This window comes from Theropithecus gelada, chromosome 2, assembly GCF_003255815.1.
Source record: "Theropithecus gelada isolate Dixy chromosome 2, Tgel_1.0, whole genome shotgun sequence".
Lineage (NCBI taxonomy): Eukaryota > Metazoa > Chordata > Mammalia > Primates > Cercopithecidae > Theropithecus > Theropithecus gelada.
This window is the reverse complement of record NC_037669.1, coordinates 172,139,620-172,164,877: the sequence shown is the minus strand read 5'-3', so window position 1 is coordinate 172,164,877 and position 25,258 is coordinate 172,139,620. Positions and strand designations below refer to the sequence as shown.

The following is a 25,258-nucleotide window of genomic DNA, read 5'->3' as shown; positions in this document are numbered from 1 at the left end:
TGCCCTTATAAAAAAATAAATGTGGAAATCTGGACAGAGGTTGACGTGCATAGAGAGAAGACATGGTGAAGACACACAGGGAGAAGATGGCCATAAGACGACGGAGGATCGGTGTCATGCAACTACAAGCACCGCCTTCCATGCCGGAAGCTACAAGAGGCAAGAAAGGGCTCTCTCCTAGAGATGTCAGAGACAGCGTGGCCATGCACACATCTTGATTTTGGGACTTCTAACCTCCAGAAACACAATCAAATAACGTTGTCTCAAGCCACCCAGTTTGTACTATTTTGTTTCAGCAGCCCTAGGAAACTAACACAGTAGGTATGCAGTCACTGGTTGTTGCAACATGAAAGAATGTTCTAGGTCAGGGGTCTCCAAGCCCTGGGTCGTGGATGGGTACTGGTCGATGTCCTGGTAGGAACTGGGCCACGCAGCAGGAGGTGAGTGGCCAGGAGTGAGCGTTATAGCCTGAGCTCCACCTCCTGCAGATCAGTGGCGGCATTACATTCCCACAGGAGCATGAACCCTGTTGCAAAGTGCACATGCGAGGGATCTAAGTTGCCCACTCCTTATGAGAACCGAACTAATGCCTGATGATCTGAGGTGGGGTAGTTTCATCCTGAAACCATACCCAAGCCCCGCATCCATGGAAAAATTGTCTTCCATGAAACTGGTCCCTAGTGCCAAAAAGGTTGGGTACCACTGGCTGGGTGAAACCGGCAGCACATATGTGTTTACTAGCAAGAAACTGAGGCTCACTAACAGCTGGCTTAAAGTCAGACAGCCGTGAGGTGAGAGTGGGGACTGGAACTCAGGTTTCGTGGCCCCCACTGACTTTCCACTCCTGCTGCTGCATCTCTCCTGGCAGGCCGAGTTCCCCGAGTTCCAGGTTCTGCTCCTCTGGCTGATCACAAATGTTAATTTCCAAAAAGCGCACCGAGTCCACCCATGACTACAAGGGTTCAAAACAGCTTTCCTTTTCTATGGTGTGTCTCCTGGAAAGTCTTTTCACGGTTTCACAATTCTGTTTGTGGTCATTTTTCTGAGCGGGTTAAGGGCTTCTTTTTTTTGAGACGGAGTCTCGCTGTGTCGCCCAGGCTGGAGTGCAGTGGCCCGATCTTGGCTCACTGCAAGCTCCGCCTCCCGGGTTCACGCCATTCTCCTGCCTCAGCCTCCGAGTAGCTGGGACTACAGGCGCGCACCACCACGCCCTGCTGATTTTTTGTATTTTTAGTAGAGACGGGGTTTCACTGTGTTAGCCAGGATGGTCTCGATCTCCTGACCTCGCGATTCGCCTGTCTCGGCCTCCCAAAGTGCTGGGATTACAGGCTTGAGCCACCGCGCCCGGCCAAGGACTTCTTAAATCTTCATAGTTCACATTCACGAGCCCCTCGGAGGACAGCTTACCTCCCGCCAGGCCCCACGTGGTGATGAGCAGCGCGCACACGGCAGAGCTGCGGGAGGCCGGGAGCAGAGGCGGCCCTGAGCAGACAGCACAAGCTGGAGGTGGGGGCTACACCACCTGGAAATCCATCCCACGGTCACACCCACGCTACTTTACAGAACCTGGGCATGTGGCTCGAAAAAATGACAAGACACTTATGATGGGACGGAGAGGAGGAGAGCTGCACATTCAGCACGCCTCCTATGCGCCGGAAACTGTGCAAGGCGCTCCATAGAGTTTTCTCATGGAACCTCCTCTGCGCCGGAAACTGTGCAAGGCACTCCATATAGTTTTCTCATGGAACCCTCCAGGCAGGAGGTAGATGTGTTTAAAACGCCCGTTCTACAGATGAAGGAGCTGAGGCACACATGATGATGTCACTCTCCAAAGTCATGTAACTCCTAAGTAGCAGGGGTTAGAGTTGAACTTGAATTTATGAGGCCCTAAAGCCTAGATGACAGTCACTAGGGTTCACCCTAAGGAAATGGAGAACACGTCCTCAGAGCTAGGATGGTGCCTCTGGTTCAGTCCTGATTCTATTTCGGAAAGCTCATCTATAAATAGCTTCTCTCCTGCTTTCCACCTTTCCACGGGGAATCCACCCTCTCTCCTTTTATGGCGGCGGAGGGTCATTGGGTAGAAACCTTCCCGGGGATAACAGCTCTGAAGATGGTGGGTGAGTGCCCTGCCCTGGCCTGAGCTGGGGGTGGTGGGGATAAGCTTCTGCGTCTTCCATCCATTCCTGCGGCCTCCTGGGACCCAACCATTTGTCCCAAATCTACCCTAATTAGGGAAGAAAAAGGAACTACTCTTTCAAAGATCTGTAGATGCGCAGCTGGCTCCTTTTTTATTCCTCTCTGCCCACTAATTCCAAAGGCATCTGACAGGGATGCCACTCTGGTGAAGATGACAGGAAGTTTCTTGCCGTGGAAGCAACTGCCGGTCTAAAAAAAGCTCTTTTTAAAAATGCTCAACTCGGAACTAAGAGCTTGCAGAGAATGTGTTATGGCTGCTGTTATTTATTTATACCACCGACTTCCAGAAAGGATTTTAAGTGGCTCACAATAAAAACACAGCTAGATCTGGGGAGGGATAGTAGAAATGAAGAGCGCGGTGAGCTGCGAGACTGGCTCAGAGCGCCCTCCACCCCGCGGTGGGCAGCAGGCCTCTGGAAGGATGCCCAGTAGCCAAGGGCCACGCTTTAGAGATAAAATTGTGCTTCTGTTTTTCCTGCCTGATTGAAAGAAGTACAAAAAGTCTCCACAAAGTGTTTAGGAGGGTGGGCCCCAGTTGAGGACTGGGGGTGTCACCCCCATATTGGGGTGGATAGGAAAGGGCTCTGGAGGCCCACAGGGAAGCCTCTCTCTCAGGCCACAAGCCGAGACTGAGACTAGAATTGGAATGCACAGTGGTTTACGTGGGAGGGGATCCCAGGAAGCACTGGAGGAGCAGAGTGGGCAGGGAAGGAAGGCGGCCAGCGGAGTTCATCACTGTGGGCAGTCAGGGCTCCATCTAGTTGGGAAACTCTGGGAGATGGTTTAGAGGATACCTAAGAGTTATCCTGCCCAAGGAATCAGGAAGCCGAGGGGTTTACCTCTCCAGCTTCTACTCATCAGTGGTGAGGGACCGCCCACAGGAGTGCCAGTGCCTCACATGTGAGCCACCCTGTAGGAACCCCCGGTCACACCAGGCGCACGTTCCAGGAGGGGCAAATGCTGTACGTTGTGTTTGTCCTGCCCTCCTCCAGGCTAGAGTGGGAGCCGTTTCACCTGGTTACTAGGTGAGTCAGGGTCTGGGGACTGACTTGGCTATGCTAAGATACCACCTGGAGGAGACGGAGGGGGCCCCTGATGTAGCAGTTAGTGGCCCTAGGTACTGCCATATAAAGTCTCTCACCTCATGACCTGGATCAAAAGTCTCCTCTTTCAGGAAGACCTCCCTACTCTGATCTCTTCTCTTCTGACTTTCTTGGAACTACAAGATTGATTTATTCCTGGGTCACAACTCTCTCCTCCTAGCTAGATGCCTCCAATGGCCCCAGCTTCCATTCTCCCGTTCTGGCAACCCTCTCGAGGGATTCTGTGTAGAGTGTAGTGGTTAAAAGAGTGGCCCTGGAGTCAGGCTGTTCAAGTTCAAGTCTCACCTCTGACCACTTGTTGACTGAGAGAAAGGGGAACGTTATCTAGGCTTTCTGTACTTGGCTTTCGCATCTGTAATATGAGGGCAACGAAACCCAATTCATAGAGTCCTCACAAGGAGTAAAAGAATTAGTATACTTACAGTACTTGGCATGGTCCCTAGTACATAGTAAATGCTCAATAAATATTAGATGTCATAATGATTACAATGATAATAAAGATTTTTGACCACAACCCATCAATTACTGTTCATTATCTACGAACTAAAATACAGACTCCTCAAGTGGCACTCAAGACTCTGCCAGGCTTTTCCCATTCTCTCTTCCCTCTCGCTGTCAACTCAACACAGTCCACCATTGCACAACGCCCGTTTTCTCTCATCTTCTCTTTTTGTCCCTTCCCACTGTGCCAGCCTGAGTTCCCTCATTTCTTAGGTCAAGAAGCCCCCACCTTGATACACAGCCCAATACAGGGCCCGAAATGCCACTGAATGGCTGGCAATTAGTAAGTATTTCTGAAAGAAAGAAATGCCATACTTTTTGGTATTGGTTACTCATCACGTTACTTTTCTGTATTGTCAGATGCACCCAGCATGGGGGCCAGGTCCCTGGAGGGTCAGTTCATAGCCAGTAGAAGACGCACGGCTGGATGATGCTTCTGCCACTCCACTGCTAGGTAGATATATTTGGGTCCCATCACAGCAGCTTTTCACAAATTGTCTCATTTCATCCTCCCAACTGCTTCACATTATTCCCATTTAGAGATGGGAAACCTGAGGCTGAGAGACGTTAGGTAATTTGTTCACTGTCACGGGGCTGATGGTGGCTGAGCAGGACTTGAAGTACATTCGTGTACTTTGCTCTGGATACATGGGGTCACATTCCACTTTCTCTCCCAGGTGAAAATGAAAGCTCCCTTACAGTGTCCAGTCTTGTCCTGGCCTGTGTCCCTGCTCTGGGATGGGACAGTGCTCCCCAAGCTCAGTGAAGGCTGGTTGAGGTGAAGCCGAGCCTCTCCCTCGGCCTGGCAGACATGCCAGTGTTTCTCCTGGCTGACACCAATGGGTGAGCTGGGCCCCAGGGTGCCACCCTGGCTCTTGCTTCTCAAAGCCCAGCTTATTTGCTCTTCAGAGTCTGGTCTGCAGACCAGCAGCATCAGTAGCCTGGCAGCTTGTTAGAAATGCCCCTAGGCCATGCCTGCTGCACCGGAACCTGCATTGTGAAAAGATCACCAGACGCGTCAGATGCACACTGAGTTTTGAGAAGTACTGCTCAAGGTTCGACCTCTGCTTCCAGTGAGCCAAAGCCTCTGGGCTTAGCCAGGGGACTTATCTGTTTAAGGTGGGTACCAGCCCTTCAGAAGCTGGTGCCACCCAACTGTGTAGCCTCATCCTCATCTGAGAAGCCACCTAGGCGTGTGCTGGCATCAGTTTCCACAGGCGCCCCTCTGGGCTTACTCCTGGTCCCCATTCTCGTGTTACAGATACCATGGTGGCACCAACATCCTAGCGCACTACACCCCATGCTCACCAAGAACTGCTGCAAAGCCCCTCCACTCACTGTGGTTTTTTCTTGCTGGTATCACTATTTTGTCTTTTTATCTTCAGGACCTCCCATGCTATCCTTTTTCTAGCATACCAGTCACCAAACCACCAAGGGCTACAATATTTGGATTTTTCTTTTTAAAGTATGTGTACTATAGCATTGTAGGTGAGCAACCTAAGGTTTTTAAAGAGGCCAGAACAACATTCTAGTTATATTAATTCATCAAATATCTATTGAGTGTCTATGACATGCCACAAGTTAGAAATATACATCAGTGAACATAATATATGCAAAAACCACTTGGAAAAATTAAAGCACCTCATGACCTCTCCACTGGTGCAACCTAGACCAGTCAACATACACCTCCTGCCTTATTCACTCACTTCTCTTTTTCCTCCTTCTCTCTCTGTATTTCTAATCTCAGTGAAAGGTCATTCCTGGCAGAAGGCTGGGAAGCAGAGGGGGAACATTCACTCAACAGGCCATGGGGCATGCCTACCCCAAACTTTTCTAGGCCCTGTCTTAGGGGTTTTGTACATGTCCTCTCACAGAAGGCAGACCTTGGCCCAGGAGAGGGCCTCTTTATCTTGGCTGGATTTCACAGCTGGATTGGGGTTTTTAAAAGATCGGGCCCTTGTCCCCCTGGGTCCTTCTGTACAGATGTCTGTCATGACCCATGTAACGCTTCACTGGCTTTACTTGTTTCCTTCACCAGATCAAAGTCTCTGAGAGCAGCACTCAGTAGTTCATGTTACCAGGGCTTGGAACACAGCCTGTCGTATAGCAAATGCTCAGTTAATGCATCCAGCGTGAATGCATGTGTGCATGACTGCAGGGAGGTGGCACTCAGCCTACTCACTGACTGCCCACGCCCAAAGGCTACGGCACAGAGGGAAGTGGCTACTACCTAGCCCCAGCCGGCTAGCATGCAAGTCTCTGCCAGGCCCAGTGCAAAGCGTGTGTCTGTGTGTGTATCTCTGCACACATGCATGTGCGAGGTTTCCACGCGCCCAGCAGCCCGGGGCAGGAGTGTCTCTTACCGTGGTGTATTTACCCAGCTGGCAGAGCGAAGGAAAAGTTTCCTGGTGAGCTTTTCGGATCTTCTCTGTGAGATCGTCCAGCTCAGCTGTCATTTCATAGCTCTCTGTGCATTCTTGCTTCGAAGTCTCCTTCTTTTTCTTGTTCCTGTCATTCCTGACAGCTGGAAATGAGAGAGAAGGCACATCAGAGGTCACTGAAGGCTGGGCCTGTGCTCCTGGGCTGGGAGGTTCCACCCCCCGATGCTGCCTTAAGCTCATTTGATATTTGGGACAGAAACAGTGGGAAGAGGTGGTAATAATACACCTCCCTGGAAAAGGGCTTTGGCAGCCGGGGAGTCCCGGCAGAGAGCTAGGTTTGTCTTTCTGTATATGCATGTGCCTGTCAGTTATTTGGAAAGCTTGGGCTCAACCCAGGAGGCTCAGAGTCTTGGCTTGTTGTGAGAGAGCTTCTTCTGTGGACTGGATCTCTTGAAGAGAGAAGGATTTTTCCAACAGCTTTACCCTCAAAGGGGATGCCCTGAGCGACATTGTAAGGGAAGGGTCAGGTCTCTGAACAGAGCTCCTGTGGCTTCATAATTAGTATTTCCTAGTTACACATTTTGGTGTCTTTGCTTTTTACTTTTGAAGAAACTCATCTGAGAGGAGATAAGGATGATGGTTTTTGTCCCTTCGTGTTTTTCTTCTTTCTAAACTTTCTGTATGAACCCTGTTATCTGTTTTGGTCTATAAAGTTACTTAAAAATAATAATTGATACAGTATGAAACCTTCAGCCTGGAAAACCATTCATTCCCTTATTCGCTGGTGGCCACTCGACTCCACATTGTGTCCAGAACACTGGACCCACAGCAGGCGTATGTCCTCTCCCTCTGCATGCTCCGGACCAAGCACGGTACCGGGCACAAAGTCAGGGCCCAGGACACAGTGCTACGGAAGCCCGTGCTTCCTCCTGCAGCACAGGCCTCTGCTGTGACTGCAAAACCGCGTGTAACTCAAAGCTCTAGCCCCTGACTAGGATCTCGTGGGGAAAGAAACTGAAACCCTGGGAGGCAGACAGGTGAAACCAGACCATGCCAACCCCCTCCAGGAAGTCCATGTTCCCTGGGGGCCCAGTGGGTGCCAGGCTGGACGCTGCCTGGCTATGCCTGCCGCCACCGTGACCTGGGAATCTGCACTGCAAAATGACCCAGGGCATAATCTGATCTGCCTAAGAGGATCTGGCCTGAGTTGCCTCCCTAAGAGCACATGGGTGATTTGAGAACTGGCAGTTCCCTGTGTCCACACCATGAGAACACCCATGTTTGGGGTGGGAGCTGAGGGCAGAGTAAGACAATAGCAGGAGGAGAGAGGAAGCGGTGAAAGGAAAGAGTAAGGGGTGAGAAGGGGGAGTAAAGAAAAAAAAGGGAGGTGAGTCGTACTACAAGGTCAGTGTCTGTATAAGCCACTCCTACCTAACTAGGAGGGAGGGCAGCTGGGGAGAAAAGGAATGTTTTTTTGAGTATGTTGAACATGGTATCACAGTATCCCACTTGATCCTCTTATCAGGTAGGCAAGTTTAAACCCATTTTACAGATGAAGAAACTGAGTCTTGGAGAAGCTAAGAAATATGCTCAAGTTCACATGGTTGAGAAGTTCTTTCCTCACTTGGACTCACTCACTTATTCCTAAGGAAACCAACAGGTCTGAAGAGAATACCCTTCTAGACGGTTTCCTTCCCCCAGGACTCTGAAATGACACTGCTCATTGGCTCAGAAAATTTCTAGATCACTGGTGAAATGAGTGGGTAGTGCAGCCTCAGCTGTATTCTTTCCCAGTGCAGACTGGCCCCTCGAGACCTCTGTGACCGGATCCCTCCCAGCCAGTGCAGGACGCTGGGTGAGAGCGGGTATCGTGGTTCAAAGCAGAGAGAATGCAAAGAAGCCGGTGGGCAAAGGAGACACAATGAGGGGGGAAGGTGTCGTGCAGGGTGGCAGAGACGGCATGGTGGCTGGCTGTGAGGTGGAGCCTGGACTGCTGAAGGGAGGGAATGCCTGAAGGCTTGTGTGTGAGTGCGCAGGATCTCAGGTGACAGACTCCCCTCTTTTCCCCTGCCTTTGCCAATGGCCTTCCTTAGCTAATGAAAAAGTCAAATCTAAGCAGGGATGGTCCTTCTGAAACACAGCCCCGAGGAAAAGTACTCGGCAGTTTTTCACAAAGTTATACACAGAAGTAGCAAGTGACCCAGCAATTCCTCTCCTCGGTGTACACCCAAGAGAACTGAAAATACGTGTCTATGTAAAACTTGTCCATGAATGTTCATGACAGCGTGACTCACAGCAGTTGAAAAGTGGAAAGAACCCAAATGTTCATCACCTGATGATGGAGAAGTGGAATCTAGGATGTCCTTATGGTGGAATATTATTTGTCATAAAAAGGAATGAATTATGGACACATGCTGCAACACAGATGAAGCTTTAACACATATACCGTAAAGAAGCCAGTCACAAAAAGCCACACATTGTGTGATTCTAATGATATGGATGTCCAGAACAGGCCAATCCAAAGACAGAAAGTAGGCTTGTGGTTGTCAGGCCCAGGGGCCAGTTGGTGGGGAGGGAGGATTGGGAGTGCTAACGGGTTCAGGGTTTCTTTTTTTAGGAGATGAGAATGTTCTGGACTTACTGGTGAAGGCTGCACAACTTAGTGGATCCACTACGCACCACTGAATTGTACAGTTTAAAATGATGAATGCTATGCTATGTGAATTATATCACAAAACAACACCAACAAGAAACCCAGAGCCCTTTGGGAGGCCACACATTGCTAAATACTAGGAACTGCTTTGAGTCGATCGTGAAGCGGAGATAACACCTACAGCTCCATTAAAATGCAGCAGCAGCTGCAATCAATACCCTTTAGTGATTGTATAGCAAGGGCCACTGGGGCACCAGGAGGTGAAGAATCCTAGCTCACGAAATCCCCACAGTAAGCCAGGTGAGGTGGGCATGATGACCCCATTTCTACACTCAAGGAACTTGAGGCCCAACACCACCATGTTTGAAAGTAGTCAACCCAATGTGCATTTCAGTGGAATGTGCAGAAAGAGAGGCCACCAAACAAACTAACAACCCACCCAAGGATTCCCCATAATTCCATCCACAGGGAGCTCTTCAGGACCCGTGTCTGCTCCTAAGCATTCTGCTTCACTGTCCCCATCCATCACCAGGGGCCTGGAAAACTCAGACGAACAAACACAGCTCTAGAGGGTTACCAGGAGAGAGGAGACACCGGGAGCTCTCACCATGGAGTATCTGAACCAAGCAAGAAAGGGAGGGGTGAGGTCCTGTGGGAAGGGACCCTGGGTGAGCTGCAGCTGGGCACCAAGTTGGGAGTCTCTGTTGGGTTGTACAGTGATAGCACCTGCCATTTGCAAAATCACAACGGTGAAGCCAGAGCACCATGTTCTGAGCTTTGGGCCCAGTTTGGAGCACCCTTTGCAGCTGACTCAAAGGGGACCATGGTGTAACCTCAGGCTGCTTTCCACAGTCCTTCTGTCCCCTAAACGAAGCCCCACCACCACTGTCGATGTAACTAAAGGACTCCTGGAATTATCACAAACTCTTCCACACGAGCAAAATGCAGGAACCACCCCTCTGGTGATAATGCCCCAGTTACATACAGCTTCATAAGTCGATGGACAAATTTTCTAAACATGTGGCTTCAGCAGCTGCTTCCCTCAATGGTTTTAAACTCTAGAAGAACGCAGACACAGTGTTTGAGAAGGGCTGCCAAGAACCACCAGAATCACAGAGGTGACACAGTGCACAAGAAGCCACAGGGGCCTGGGGATGGTTGCTTTGTCCAGGTTCTTGGGACCATTGGTCCCTCTGAGGCCTCATGGTCAGCAGCTCCTGGGGCAGGGCAGGGCTCATTCCCCTGGAGGTCAGCAGTGGGAGGCAAGGGGTGACACAGTACTGCTGGGGAAGTCAGGAGATTAGAACAAGTGCCAGCTCCACCACTTACCACCTGGGGTCAACTCCAGAGGAGGCAGCTCCTTTCAGAGCCTCCCCCGAGATGGCAGTAGCACCTGCATGGAGACACACAGATGGTGGGTTAGGTGGGAAGGAGGTAGACGGCTGTAAAGGCCCATGTGGGTTAGTTATGCAGGAAGAATGTAAGGCTCTTCTGTGGGGAAATGGATGCCCCAAACACCAAGGACTTGTGGGGATTACTGTGGGGCCTGTGGCTGTCAGTGGCAGAGGAGACTTGCTATAAAAAATGGTGCTTGGAGAAGCCATCGCAGTGGCACCAAATGAGTGGGTGGATTCATTTGTTCCTTCATTGTTCAATTCATTCATTCAATCAATGAATATTTACTGACCATCTACTACATGCCATTGTGACACAGGATGGTTCTTGCTGCCATGAAGCAAAAGCTTATGGTAGGAGACAGACATGAATCATATAATAAAACAGTGACAGTAATAATAATAGAATATTGGCATCACTATTATGACATGTACTGCAATTAATATATGAGAGTATTATTTACCACAATACTGAAAGTGTTCATTACAACTATCATAAAGCCTTCTATTCATGGTAGACCATTCAATCCTTACAACAACTTAATAGGGTAGATACCACTATTATGCCCATTTTGCAGATGAGAAAACGGAGGCACAGGAAGGTGAGTACCCTGCCTGAGGTCATGCATCCTGTGAGTGATACAGTCAGGATCAGAACTTAGGAAACCCAGTGTGCTCTGCTGAGTCTGAGTCTACCCCATGCACACACATTCTACAGTGTAGTGAGTGTAATGAAGCATGCTACAGGGACCTGTGCCTGTGTATTACTGGGTGTGGCAGGGGGATCCTGCTGGTCCTAGATTAGGAAGCTAACCCTGGGGAATTGGGAGGGTAAGCTGAGGGGCGTTGTGGGGTGGTGGGTGGGGAGATGACTCTCTTCTCTGGGAGCATAGGGTGTGCATCTGATGCTCAGCTCCAAAGGCTGCCTGGGATGTTTGATGGTGGGCCTCTTCTTTCACTCTGATTGCAACTGACTGCTATATGCACTCATATACCTATGCCAGACCTGGGGGTTTGACAAGCTGCTTTCAGGTATGGTGCACCCCTGGGAGGGAATGGGGAGGCAAAGAGAGGAGCAAACACTGTCAAGCCTGCATCAAAGCCCTCCCCTCCAAGTCTGTGAATATCTGAAAGGCAAGGGCCGCATGTTACTTGTCTCCATGTCCCCAGCACTTAATACAAGATCCAACCCACAGATGGGGGCCTCGTACCTGTTTTGCAAATGATAAGGTAGACATGTAACTAAATGTGATGTTCTGTCCACTGTCAGGGCCTATATGTGGCAATACAGAGTTCACCTGAGCCTCTTTCTTCCAGAACTTAAAGTTCTCATTATCACATTGGGGCCTGCGGGGGAATCACTGACTACTCTCCACCCCTACAGTAGTAGCCAGAAGGTTGATGAAGCAGGTGGGGCATTCAGCGGGTCACAGATGTGATTTATACACCAGATAGAACCCGGCCCGATGTTTGCAAAGCGCTTCTTGGATGAAAGGTGCTCCATAAACTATCAAGTATTCTCCTTGTGAGGGGCTAAGTGCTACAAATCAGATTTGGTGGCATAAAAGTAACATATTTATGATCCACTATCATATTGCAAATGAAATGAATGTAATAAAAGTGTCACTTATACAAATACCTCTGATGTACGGATCTCGACCTATGAATATGAAAACAGACACCCAAGCACTTTTATTTGAATGTCTAATCATGGAAATAAATGAAGTCATGTTCATTTTAATGTGTGCACTTGTGCATGTATCTGGAATATTGATTTTCATGCACACAATAAAAATTTAATGCAGGAAACATGCAAAAGATGTAGATTCACTTGCAGTCAGGAAGAGATGAAAACAATGCTTCACTAAAAGTCCTTTCACATCAAAAAAAAAAAAAAAAGGAAAATACAATTGATGGTATTTTTGTCCATAAAGTTCTTTATATTCAGCTTAGCAAAGGAAGCATGATGGTCTATTTATTCTTGCTTGAAAATTAAAGTCTGGAATTTGTTCATCTTGACTCTTCAGCCGCTTGCTAACTGCAAGAATAATGAGTCACAGTTGGCGATCAGAGCTATGAGGCTGTCATGAGTCGGGGATGACCTGTAACTAACGCACTGACATATTTAAAAGAAAAACGTTAAAACATGCTTTAATTTTAGTTAAAAAATCATTTTCTAATCTCATTATGTAAATGAGCTACCATGGATCTGAAGGCAGGTGGATCTATTACTAATGGTTAGAGACTTGCTTTCCCCATAACCTAAGGATTTAACTCAAGCATTTAACACAGCAGGTCCCACGGTAAACTGGGTAGAGTTGGGGTGAGTAAATACTTCTTCTACATCAGAATCTACCTGAAGGTGCGGACTGTGTCTTTTTCCTAATAAAGTTCCTGCCATGTGAATTCTAGTTGAAACTGGAACAAATATACAGAGAAAAAAGGCTAGCAGCTAAGTTTTCTTGCCACTCATGAGACATGTGCCTTTTGGGCCAGGCTGAGGGTAGGGCGCCGAAGAGTGTGTTTTGAATGAATCAAGTTATTCCATTTCCAGGGACCTTGATTTCAGGGTTTGTAAAATGGAGGTGAAAATGGAATCCTAAGAGGACCACTCCGAGTCTGCAACATGTAGCATATGTGCAAGGACTTCAAAAGGGGACAGGAGGCCCCATACAACCTCGAAGTCTAAGAGATGACCTGGTGTCCACTGTGCCAGCCATCAAGCAAGGAGCATGCTTAGAATGTTTACAGAATATTAAAGTCTTAGGGGAAACAGTCTGGACACAGCATTCTGGGAGTTTAACACGGATCTTCCAGCCTAGCTCAGCTTCTTAAAGGTATTTAAAGAAGTTACAGAAAATCCCTGAAATATCAGAATGTACAGATGTCAAATACTTCTTTGTAGTTAAAGTGGTATGTTATGCTAATGAAACTTTCAAAACAAATTTAATCACATTTCCCTCACTGGTTACTTTTTGATATGCAGATTTTACCTCTTCTTGCATGAAGAGTCTTTCAAATACTTTTTCCCTCCTCTGTCTGGGCTGGTAAGGGCAGCCCTACTGTGGTCGCATTCATTTTCAGACAAGCACAGTGTGGTGGGCATCCTTGCAAGGCAAGAGATTTAGTTTTAGATGAAAAATCCTTTTCTTTGGACATATGAGCTATAAGAAAGATCTTAAGTTCAATCCCAGAAATGAGAAAAAAGAAAATGTTCCGGCATAATGTACAAAAGTAGGAACTCAACAGTGAGTAGCGGAGGGACCTCTGAGATGCTTTCCTTCATCAACGGTGGTGCTTCTTTGCACATTTCCTCTGGCAGAAATGGGCTATTCTCAGTGATGACTTTGCCTAAATCCTATCCAAAGAGGCATACGTATCTGTGACTCTGTGTTTGTGACAGAGCTACCCAACATAAATAAGAGCTGAGATGAAGCCCTTTACTGATGGCATAAAACTGAATGTTAAAAAATGTAAATTAAAGACATTGTGGCTGGCCCCTCTGCTTTTTAGCCAGGATAAAGTCACACACTTCCTGCGTGATCAAGTCACCTTGTTTTTAAAAACTTCTGATCTAGAAAAAAAGAAGGCTTAGTATCACTTCCATAATCAATTTTCATAGGCAGGAAATTCTTTGCTATGCCAAGCTCAAGTTCACTTCTGCTGAAGCCTAAGCTGCCCTCGTGTATCTGAAACACTGTGAGTGGGTCTTTTAACTTTTTCGAAAAAAGGCAGACAGTCTAAGGTTCAGGAATCAATAGCCTTCAAATAGAGGTCCCATATATCTAGGGTAAAAAAGTTGAGCAGGGATACAAGCACATCCCTTTATATTTCTTTCATGGAATAGGCATAGACTGCCTTTCAAACACAGAATCTGATGCAGGGCAGGAGGGCAATAAAGAAATTTCCCAACAGCAGACTGTTCCAGATAAGCTTGTATCTTGCTCTGTGTCATGTATATTCTTTATAAGAAGTTATGGGCTTTCAAATATTAAATAACAGTCTCTATCATGACAAAATATAATGGCCCGATCTTTCATTCCTACTGTCCTTTAAAACCCAAAACATATTTAGCAAATGAACTGAAGTTCTGCTTGATATTTTCATCATACATTTCCTCTTAAAATGTTATGTAAAATAGAAATGAAGTTTTTCTCAGCTTAGGAAAAGTTCCGAGAAGCAGAGCTTCCAAGAGACCATAAAGAGGACAGCCCAGTTGTTCCAACCAAGACCACACTAGGTCAGTCTGGAGCCAGCTTGAACCTGGGAAAGAGTGCAAGTAAGATCAGCAGAGTTGCCTACCCAACGAGAGAGCCCAGTGAACCCAGAACTACAACCCGACTGATCCATGGTGCTGTGAACGATAACAAATGCTTATAGTTTTAAGCCACTGAGCTTGGGGGTTGTCTGTTACACAGCATATAATCTGTGTAATATAGTCTGTGTAAAGAGTGTTTTTACGCAACAGTAACACGTGTCCAAATGCCTTTTACCCTACAGGATATTTGAATACATGGTTCCCTCTATTCAGCATTTGAGGCAAGAAAGAAAATAATTGGTCATTCCTACAACTCAGAGTTCCAGATCCCACCCACATCTGTTACAACACACAGAAATGATGGCACTGTTCCCCATAGGTCTTAAATAATATGAAAGGAACATTGGACAAATGGAAGGATCCTGGGGTAAAATTTCAAAGGCCCGCATTTTAGCTCATCATTTATTGTACTATGTAAGCTCAGGATAGTCTCTTAATGTCTCTGAGCTTCAGTTTCCTCACCTGAAAAATGAGGACATTAATTTTTGTTCATTGCACACAGGATCTCATATATATTTAGATATATACATGATTGCAACACAGTGTAACATAAACAAAAATAGTGGGAGTCCTATAGCAATTTGTTTATTCACCAAACATTTATTGAGTCCTGTAGCCACTAAAGAAACTGAGTCAAATAAAGCATGAGGGGTTCTCCTTTCAATAAATGAAATGCACATGATACATAATATAGAATATAAGGATTTAATATACACAAAAGCTTTGAAATGTGAAATGCTAAGGCAGCAGTTGAGGAAGGAAGGTAGAAAGAAACGAAGGAAGGAAAAAATGAGGGAGGGAGGAAAGAATTTTTATCCAAGGCAAGACCAGCATTCCAGCCTGGTGCTCTATAACTGGAGATGAAAGGGAAGACAGAGTATGGAAACTGTCAGTTATTAAGCTTCCAGTGAGTTCATCTCTAATGTTAGGACTTTGTGTCTGAACTTGGCTTAGTAAACATTTATGACCACACTCACGTCCTTGGGATTCAACATTTTCTGAGATTGCTTAACATACATGATGGATTTCTGCTGAGCCATCCATGTGTCAATAAGGTATCTGAGAGAGATAGACAAATGGCTTATAATTTTGCCAGATGTTTGCCAAATATCCTGTTAAGATATGAATATAGAGAAGCTCTCACATGTTGTCAGATAAATTCTAGAAACCCAAATCATTAGAGAAATGGTCTACATGTAGATATAGTGGGTGCTTATATCACATAGTTAGTTTAAATGAAAAACTTCACTTTACAGCATTTCAAATGGTTTACACCAGTCTATATACCCCTAAGTGATTCTCAGTGAGGTCCTTGAAGTGCTAAAATGTCTAAAGATCTTCAAAATCACCACATATAAATCTTGTTCGGTATAGCTTTTGTTCTAAATGCATTCTATTAATTTTAATTTTTAGAAAATTGTCAGTCCATGTATGAGATATATGCTAGCCCACTGTTGGATATGATTAGCCAATTAACTACAATCTTCTTTCCTAATCATTATAGATCTGAACAGTGTCATATAACTGGGAGTTTTTCCCATCCATCCATCCATCTGTCCATCCATCTATCCATCCAAATAGACATCCGAGAAAGAATTGCCTGTTTATCCAGTCCTTCTGTCTACTCATTCATAAACACATCCGTTTGTCCATCCTTTCATCTATCCAATGCAGCTGCCCATCTATCTGTCCCATTTTCCATCCATTGATCCATCTATTTGTCCATTTGTCCATCTGTTCATCCTTTTATCCATTCATCTGTCCATCTACTTATCTATCTAATCTATCTATCTATCCATCCATCCATCCATCCATCCATTCATCAATCCATCTATCTTTCTATCTATCCATCGATCCAACCAATTAACCATCCATCCATCCAACCATATATCCATCTATTTATTTCTTCTTCTGCTCAAATAGTTATTGAGCATTTACACTATGTTTGGCATTATGCATGTTAAAGAAACAAGAGTGAGAAGGTATCATTTCAAGAGATTCACATTCTCGTAAAAGACACAGTCATCTAAAGAAATAACTATCACGCACTGAGCTAGATGTCAGAAGGGAGATATTCATTCTTAGACTCAAGCAATATGAATTCAAAATCTAAGGGGCGGTTGTAAGATGGTGCTGAGAGTCACAGATGAGGAAGCTGATGGTTTAGCCTGTGGGGCCGTAGGGAAAACATCTCAGGAGACAGGAATCTTGAGCTGAAATTCCTTATAAGAATAGGCTAGGTCTTATTCACTCAGATATCCTCAGTGCATAGTCCAGTATCTTCTCTATAAGGAATGTTCAACATATATTTCTTAAATGAATTGGTCTTGGAGAGGCTAGGAGACATTCTGGATGAAGAGACCAATGTGTGCAAAGGCCTAAGGGTTGGAAAAACAAGGCTACATGATGGAATTTAGCTTTGGGGTGGCCTTTAAAGGGTGGGGTCTCATTCAGGAGGCCGAAAAGAGAGGGAAGAACATTCTGGATGGGACAGATATGAGAAAATACTTCCAAGAATGACTGCATCATGTTTGAAGGGGAGTGGAGTGACTGGTGTCACTAAAGAAAAATGTGGAGACAGGGATTGGTGGGGAGAAATAATGAGGACAGACCGAAGTGGGGAGATATAGTGAATCACTGCAAGGAAAAATACGCTGGACTTGGCAACAGAATGAAAATGAGGATGAAAAAGAAGACTTAGAGGTAACAATAAGGTTTTAACCCTGTCTTGGGCTACTGATGGTATCAAAACAGAGAAGAAATGTAGGGTAGCTGGTGGGGAGTAGGGAAGCCAGTTTTTGGCAGACATACAATGAATTTGGTTTGAGGGGACGTGAATTAGGAATCCAGAGGCTGTCAGAGCAATGGCATTGTGGATTTGGCAAGAGAGCAGCTCCAAAGTTAGATTATTTAGGAGTCAAACCTTGGAGATGACTGTTGAAGTCATGAGCGAGGTGAGAGAGAGGAAAGATGAAATAAAATTCCATCCCTCTTCCTATCCATCCATCAATCCAACCAATTAACTATCCATCCATCCAGGGCCAGGGTCAGTAACTAATCCTTGGGAATTGCTGGTGGTTGATGGGAAAGGGAAAAGGATACAAGGATGAAAGCAGATGAACTGTGGGAGGAACTGGAATAAAAAACCATAGAAATCAATAGAGAAAAGTATTTGAAGCAGCAGCAGCCTGGCCAAGTAAGTGTTCAAGTAGCCGCCAGTCAGAAAGAATGAAGAGGGAGCAAAGTTCATTTGTTTTGGCAATGGAGAAAGTGGTGACTTTCGAGAGAACATTTGTAGCAGAGCAATGAGGATGGAAGCCAGACTTGGGGGTGGGGAAGGTTAAGAGGAGGCCAGAGAAAGTCCTTCAAAAATCAACCTAGAAAATAAACTTGAGGCCAAGCACTTGAAAACATGTTTTTGTGTAATCCAACCTGTAGGAGAGGTCAATGAAACCATCCATGTTTACAAACACAAAAAGGCTGTATGAATTTTTCAGAGAATCTGAAATTGTTCATTTGCAGAGAGAGGCTCGCTGGAGGGTCACTATGGAGTGAGATCTTGAAAGATGCATTCACTTAATTTCTACGTAAATATCCAAAGCAGAAGACTTGAGCTAACCAAAGGCTGGGAGAAGGGAGTGCTTTCCAGGCAGAAAATAGAGCCAGTTTGCAGACCCAGAGAGAAGCAACAGGGCAGCTTTGGAGCTCTGCAAGGAACAGGGTGAGGCTTGCAGTTCTGGGTTGTGGCTGGACCACAGCTCATGTGATCGTGTGAACTTGGCCAAGGAGACTTGGCTTTTAAGTTTACCTGGGGTTGCTGTTTAGACGAGTCACTGTTCATGGTGAAGAAATGATTGGGGGTATATGGACCACTGAAGTCGTTGCTAGAAGTTCTGAGTGAGAGAAGAGGGACGTCTGAACTAGGGAGGGACTGTAGGGAAGTGCCAGGGGAGCAGATGCAAGGCGTCAGGCAGCAGGAAGCGTCAAGGGTTTCCAGCTTGCACAATGGCGAGGGAACAAAGGAGAAACAAGGGACTCCACCTTCTCCACTTAGAATTCCAAGTGCCCATGTGCCGCCCAAGTGGAGTTATCCAGTGTGTGCTATATATAATTGGCTATCTGGGTTTTAGGCTCAGGAGAAGTGATAGGCTGCAGAGAGAGCCTTGGGAAAAGCCCACTTATGATTGGGATGGTATCTATGGAAAGTGATGAGGAATTCCTTAGTCCCTCTGGGTTTTGTTTCTTCTAGCTCTTGATTCCTAGAAATTGGCTGAATGTGAAATAGACTCAGTTATTCATTCCAGTAATAGTTACTGAGCTACTACTGTGCCACAGATGCTGATGTAGACACAGGCTACAGAGGAAATCAAAGCAAAAGTCTCTACTTTCATGGCAATTTTGTGTGTGTGTGTGTGTGTGTACGCAATGCCAAATGCTAAGCAAAACACAAAGAAGGAGAACTTCTTATAAGTCTACTGTAAAGACACCCAACAGCACGTCATTGTGAGAAAATGCCTGTGCAAGGATGGATCCGTGTAATTTGTTGACCTACCTTGCACATCAGAAATTGTTTACAAGTATTACTAGGAGAAAATAATAACTATTCCTTGCCCTTGGCTTTGAAATGTAAAGATGAGAGAAATTCCAACCCAGCATGGAAATTCAAACTCATAATTGCCAACTGTCACGGAGCAGTTTCTCAAATTAAGGCTGTGGTGTGTGACCCAGACTTCTCTTGCATCTCCCTCAGCTGTAAGGACAGTTTGCCATGAACAGGCGACATCACTGCCGTCATCAACCCCAGCCCTTCAGGGTGCTGGCTGTGCTAAGTGCATGACATACATTCTCATTTAATTCTCACAGCAGCCCTATGTGGTCGATGGCATGATTTACTTCCCAAGTTGCACATGAGGAAACTTTGGCCAAGAGAATTTAAAAGGCACATTTAAGCCAGTAATTTACAGGGCCAGAATTTGAACCCATTTCTAATTCCAAAACGAAATATTGCTCATACAATAATTCTTAAAACTTTTTGCTTTTTCAAAAGATTAGTGTTGGTAACAAGAATGTAATGAGGACTGTAACTGGGAAATTTTTCTACTTGGCCTTGGTTGTCCTGAATGCCATTGAAAGGTCACTCTCAGTCCACATGTGTTACTAAAAGAAAATGTTAAAAAAATGAAACAGCAGAAATAAGCCACAGCTCCCGGGTCAATCTCAGCACATGAAGTGTTGGCTAGAATTGTAGCCAACTTAGCCTTCCCCTGAGTGAACTTATCAGTTTCTCAATATAAATAGATCACCCCAAATTGCACTGTCTGTAAAGGATTGCTGAATCCCATTTAGTTCACAAAAATCTTCTTTCTGGCCTACAGAACTTTAATTCTCAGGTATTTATTTCTCTGGAGAGTCATTTGGAAAAGAAATAAAGCCATCTCCACCATTCTCTGCATAGCTTACAGCCACAGTCTTGGATGTCTAATATTAACAGAAAATCCAGTTTCTATTCCTGGGAATGCTTCTGCTAAGGGGTCAAAAAAAAAAAAAATACAAGAAGTCCAAGAAATAACATACAAAACGTTCCTGCCAGTGCTTCACAATCCACTTCCCTTTGCCCTTCCTTTTCCCTTCCTTTAACACCCACACCCATGCCCAGAATGGACTTTCTTTCCCTTTTAATAAAAAAGACATCTGCTAATGCCTTCTAAGGTAGAGGCGGCCTCCAGGCCTTGTGGGAGAGAGGAAAGGCAATGGTAGATCAGCAAGTAGCAGAGAACTCCAACATCCCTGGGGCCATCTATTTCTCACCAATCCAGACCTTAGGGGTGTAAGATCAGTACCAATAAGACAGTGTTTGGGATCCAGGGGGAAAGGCAGTTAACATCCAAGAAATAACTAGAGTACATACAAAGAAATCCTAGGCTGCGTGCAGTCCATTCTTAATACGATCATTCATTTTCAAATATTTGCTGACTAAATGATACACACATGACTCAAAATCCTGACAGAGCTAGAAAAAAAAATTAACTGGGGATCCACTATGCTCCAGGTACTGTTCTAGGTACTGAGGATGTGGCGGTGATAAAAGGATGTTCCCAGCTTCTTGGTGTTTATTTTCTTCTCGGGGGAGGCAGATGAGAAACAAATGCATATCCAGTGTCATGACGGGTAGTAAGTGTTCTGAAGAAAACCAGTGCAGGGAAGAGAGAAAGATCGACAGGGGGCGCTGTGCTTTGAGGTATGGCAGGGAAAGCCTCTCTGATGAGGCACCATCGGAGAAGAGAGCTGAAAGAGGTGAAGGAGCAAGTGTTGTAGATATCAGGGAGGAGAAAGTATTGCATGTATTGAGGGAAAAGGGTTTCCTATAAATTAAATAAACAAACTGGAGTAGCTATTTGTCTATTTACTCATTCATTCATTCACTAATTTTATTCAAATATTTACAGGGAACCTCCTGTGGTTTGAAGATTTTTCCCCTCTGAAACTCATGTTGAAACTTAATCCGCGATGTGGCACTATTGAGATGAGAAGCCTTTAAGAAGTGATTGGACCAAGAGTGCTCTGCCATCAGGAGTAGACTGACTCATTTATGAATTAATGGGTTAATGGATTAATGGGTCATGAGAGGAAGTGGTGGCTTTTTAAGAAGAGGAAGAGGCCGGGCGCGGTGGCTCAAGCCTGTAATCCCAGCACTTTGGGAGGCCGAGACGGGCGGATCACGAGGTCAGGAGATCGAGACCATCCTGGCTAACACGGTGAAACCCCGTCTCTATTAAGAAATACAAAAAACTAGCCGGGCGAGGTGGCGGGCGCCTGTAGTCCCAGCTACTCGGGAGGCTGAGGCCGGAGAATGGCGTGAACCCGGGAGGCGGAGCTTGCAGTGAGCTGAGATCCGGCCACTGCACTCCAGCCTGGGCGACAGAGCGAGACTCCGTCTCAAAAAAAAAAAAAAAAAAAAAAAAAAAGAAGAGGAAGAGAGATGTAGGCTGGCATGTTAACACACCCAATATATGAAGCCCTGTGCCATCTTGGGACACTACAGAGATTCCCTAGCAGCAAAAAGACCAGATGCAGTGCCTTGACTTTAGACTTCTCAGCCTTCAAAGTAAGAAATAAATTCCTTTTCTTCATGAATTATCCAGTGTTCTGGTATAACCAACAGAAAACGGACTGAGACAGAACCTATGCTACACTGTGCCCAGCACTGTAAGGGCTACTGGAGGTGTTGATGGTGAAGAGGCAGACGCGGTTCCTCATTGAGTCACAGTCTAGCCCAGGATGTCGAATTTTTCTCCTAATAGGCCAGATAGAAATGTTGTAGGCTTTTGGGCCTTCCCAGTTTTTGTCACACTACTCAACTCTGCCCTGGTAGTGCAAAAGGAGCCAGGACTACATGTCAACAAACGCACAAGGCTGTGCCCCAGTAAAACTTTCTTTACCAAAATAAGCAGTGGGCCGGGTTTAACCCACGGACTGCAGAGTTTGCTGACCTGTACACTAAAAAATGTCCTTGATGGTTAAGAAGTTGCTTGTGCAACAAATCAAAGTTAGGGAAGAAAATAAATTTAACAAAAAGTAAAACAATTAATACCCACCCCCTCATGTTTTTTTGCTTTATTTCAGTTATCAGGCAACATACTAGATGTCAGTTGTTATTTTCTGCACATCAGTGAGCTCCCCCTGCCGTATACCTCCATACACAGATACTTTCTCTCGGGAAATCCCCTCCGCCACCATAACAATGGCCTGCAGTATTTGTAGACCCCTGCTCTAGAGGTAGACACAAACATTCCTCACTTAACCACGCACAGATCAAGGTGACATTAAACGCTGAAAACACATGGGGAAACAGTGTGGCAAACACAGGTGACATGGGCTTCTTTCTAGTTGGGGAGGAGGAGTGGGAGGTCGGCCAGAGAAAATCTGCACAGAACATACCGCATCAGAATGTCTGGGCCGAGTACTGTTTAACTAGGTGAAGAACATTCTAGGCTCAGGGGAAAGCATGAGTAAAGATCTTGGGAACCTCTGGTATTTGAGAGGTGCCTGAGAGATGTCAGGGATGTTTTGATTCTCATGAGGCCTGGGAACGAAGGTTGGCCTCCAAGCCTGCCAGGCTGCAGCGAAGACCCAGTGACAATCCATGCAAATGGGTTCAGCAGATGCATGCCAAACGCCTTTGGAGGGCAGATGTTATCAAGGCCAAGGGAGTGTCGACACGTAAGATATTACAAAAGGAGTTTATTGATTGCTCCACATTCTTAGGAAGCAACACTTCAGATGACTGGTTTTTTGGTGATGTTAAAGAGAGTTCTTCCAAAATTCTTCCTTTATAAGTATCCAAAGACTTTCCAAGGCCATTGCATTACCTGTTGCTCCTTTGGAAGGTAACGTGGTCAGAAAGGGATGCTCACAAATAGCTGAGTCTAAATCACACAGAGATGAAGAGGAAGGGCTTAAAGATCCCTAGAGTTCTCTAAAGAAAATTCTCTGCTCCCCTGCCAGTCATTCCTTGAGGGGTGGTGAAGAGTATGCCTGGGCACCAGAGGCAGAGACCACCCTCCCTCAAGGAGGCTCCCACGCGAGGCTAGGTAGCTGGAAAAGTCTGTAGGTAGCGATCAATATAGTTCTGTTTTATTTACTCAAATCTTTAAAAAAAAAAAAAAAAAAAAAAAGGTAAGATGGCAGGAAAAAAATCATCTCTATAGTACTAAAATTTTGAATATGTAAGTACTTTAACTCCTCATGCATTTCATAGTATTCACCAAGTGAATTATAGTTTGCCCATCTTCCTTTGCAGGATATCTGTTTTTCATTTTCAAGCTTTAAAACACAAAATCATACCGTTAAAAAGGTATGTCATTAATTCCTCCAGTCCTGACAACTGGAATATGTATTTATATTTAAACACATCTGCTACATAAAATCTGAGACATACTTAAAGTAGAGACCATGATGTAACAGCCCCCATTCACTCAACACTCTGCTTCAATGGTCACAATTCATAGGCCAAACTTATTTTCTTCCTACTCCTACATCTCCCAAGATTATTTTGTAGTAAACCCTAGACATTGAATATTTACATCCATAAGTATTTCAAAATTCTCTCTTTCATTACCTTTATCATACCCTTGGTTCATTTTAGAGGGGTAAAGTAGTATCTCCTTCAGGTAGATTTTAGTAGGCAGAAAGATGAAGAGAACGGACCTTCTAAAAACTTGAGAGAGGAAACCAGACTAAGAGATGTGGGGTGCTCACTTGATCTAGGTATGTGCAAAGCAGGGCCAGCTATCTTGGAAATATCTGGAATGCAGGCAGAGAGGTCAAGTTGCCCTAACAAGCCACTGACACGAGAATGTTCCCCCTCCCCTTTACCAAGTCCCTTCCACTTAACAACCAAAGCACATTCAGCAAGAATTGGCAGCCCTCCCACAATCCCAGCCATTTCCATTATCTTGAGAACGTATGGTCCAACTGTGCGTGCATTTAAGGTTGTCTAGATCTTAAGCTGGAAAGGAATGCTGGACTCTAAAATAATATTTTTCTCATTAATTTCATGAGGCTGACTTTCCCTTTGCCCAGCCTGTTTGCCTACTTACCCTATAATCTTTTGACCAAATTCAGGAAATTGCACGATGGTTGGTCAGCTCCAGGAACTGCCATTTTCAATCACACAGACTGTTTTTGCTACCATGTACCTTGACTACAGCGGGGCCCGTGGTCAACTATGATTATTGGCTTTGCTGTCTCATCCCAGGGCTCTCGCTCATATCTAGGTTTATTTAAAAACAGGGCCAGCTCAGTAGGCTATGGGAACTTTTTAGGATGTCTCTTGACTTTAAAAAGTAGCAAGAACTATGAAACATGATTATTAAAAAATGCCTTGAGCTAACTAACTTCAAAAAGAGGAATGCAGGTAGGCGTGAACTGGGATTCCCCTCTCTCAGAACTATTGCTAACTTCCAGATTTATGGAAAACAGATAGAAGGCTTGATTGAGAAAGCTAAGAAACACTCAACTTCGGACATCTGCATCCTGGGATCCCCACAAGACCTATCTGGCAGCCCATCTAAAGAATTCTGTATATCTGGGAGTGTCCCTAGCCCTCTTCTTCCTCTATGTATAATGAGATCCATGCCCCAGCCCTCCACTCTCAACCACATATATCCAGGAGACTCAAATCTCAATCTCTAGCCCAGACCTTTCTCCTAAGCATCAGATGTGACCATCCCGTTGCCCGCTAGACATCACTGGCACCTCACATTGATCTTCTCCCTAAAATGGACTCTTTAGCTGCTCCACATAACTCTTTCTCATTCCATGTTGCCACCTCAGTGACTGGCACCATAGTCAATCTGAGGGCCCATGAGTCAAACGGGAGAGGCAGACCTATCCTCCTCTCTTCCTTATCCAGTATATCCACCAGGGTCTGCTGAGTCTATCCGCTGTTTCTCAAACTCACTCCCTCTTTGAATGGTGCTTTGCAGACAATAGGTCATCTGCTGAAGGTAGAAAAATATCATATATGACAATGAACAGCAAAAAGTAAAAATAGTACCGTTAGAGGTCAGATGGACTGTCTGGTTCCACAGATGACTCCTTACTCATTCTCTCTTGCTGGGCCCCATATAATACCTTGTGAATTGCTCAGGTAACCATAGGTCCTTACTATGAGGACAGCATTTAAAATCTCTCCTTCCCATCCTAAC

General features: G+C 45.4%; 1 protein-coding gene across 6 annotated transcripts in view; it reads right to left on the bottom strand.

The window, feature by feature from the left end:
• RARB (retinoic acid receptor beta) overlaps positions 1 to 25,258 on the bottom strand; it is a 767,875-nt gene that overhangs the window by 22,462 nt on the left and 720,155 nt on the right. For all 6 annotated transcript variants that reach the window (XM_025374723.1, XM_025374728.1, XM_025374724.1 and 3 more), the window contains one exon: positions 6,167 to 6,327. In XM_025374723.1, coding sequence (XP_025230508.1) covers positions 6,167 to 6,327 — 161 coding nt within the window. The remainder of the gene's footprint in view (positions 1 to 6,166; positions 6,328 to 25,258) is intronic.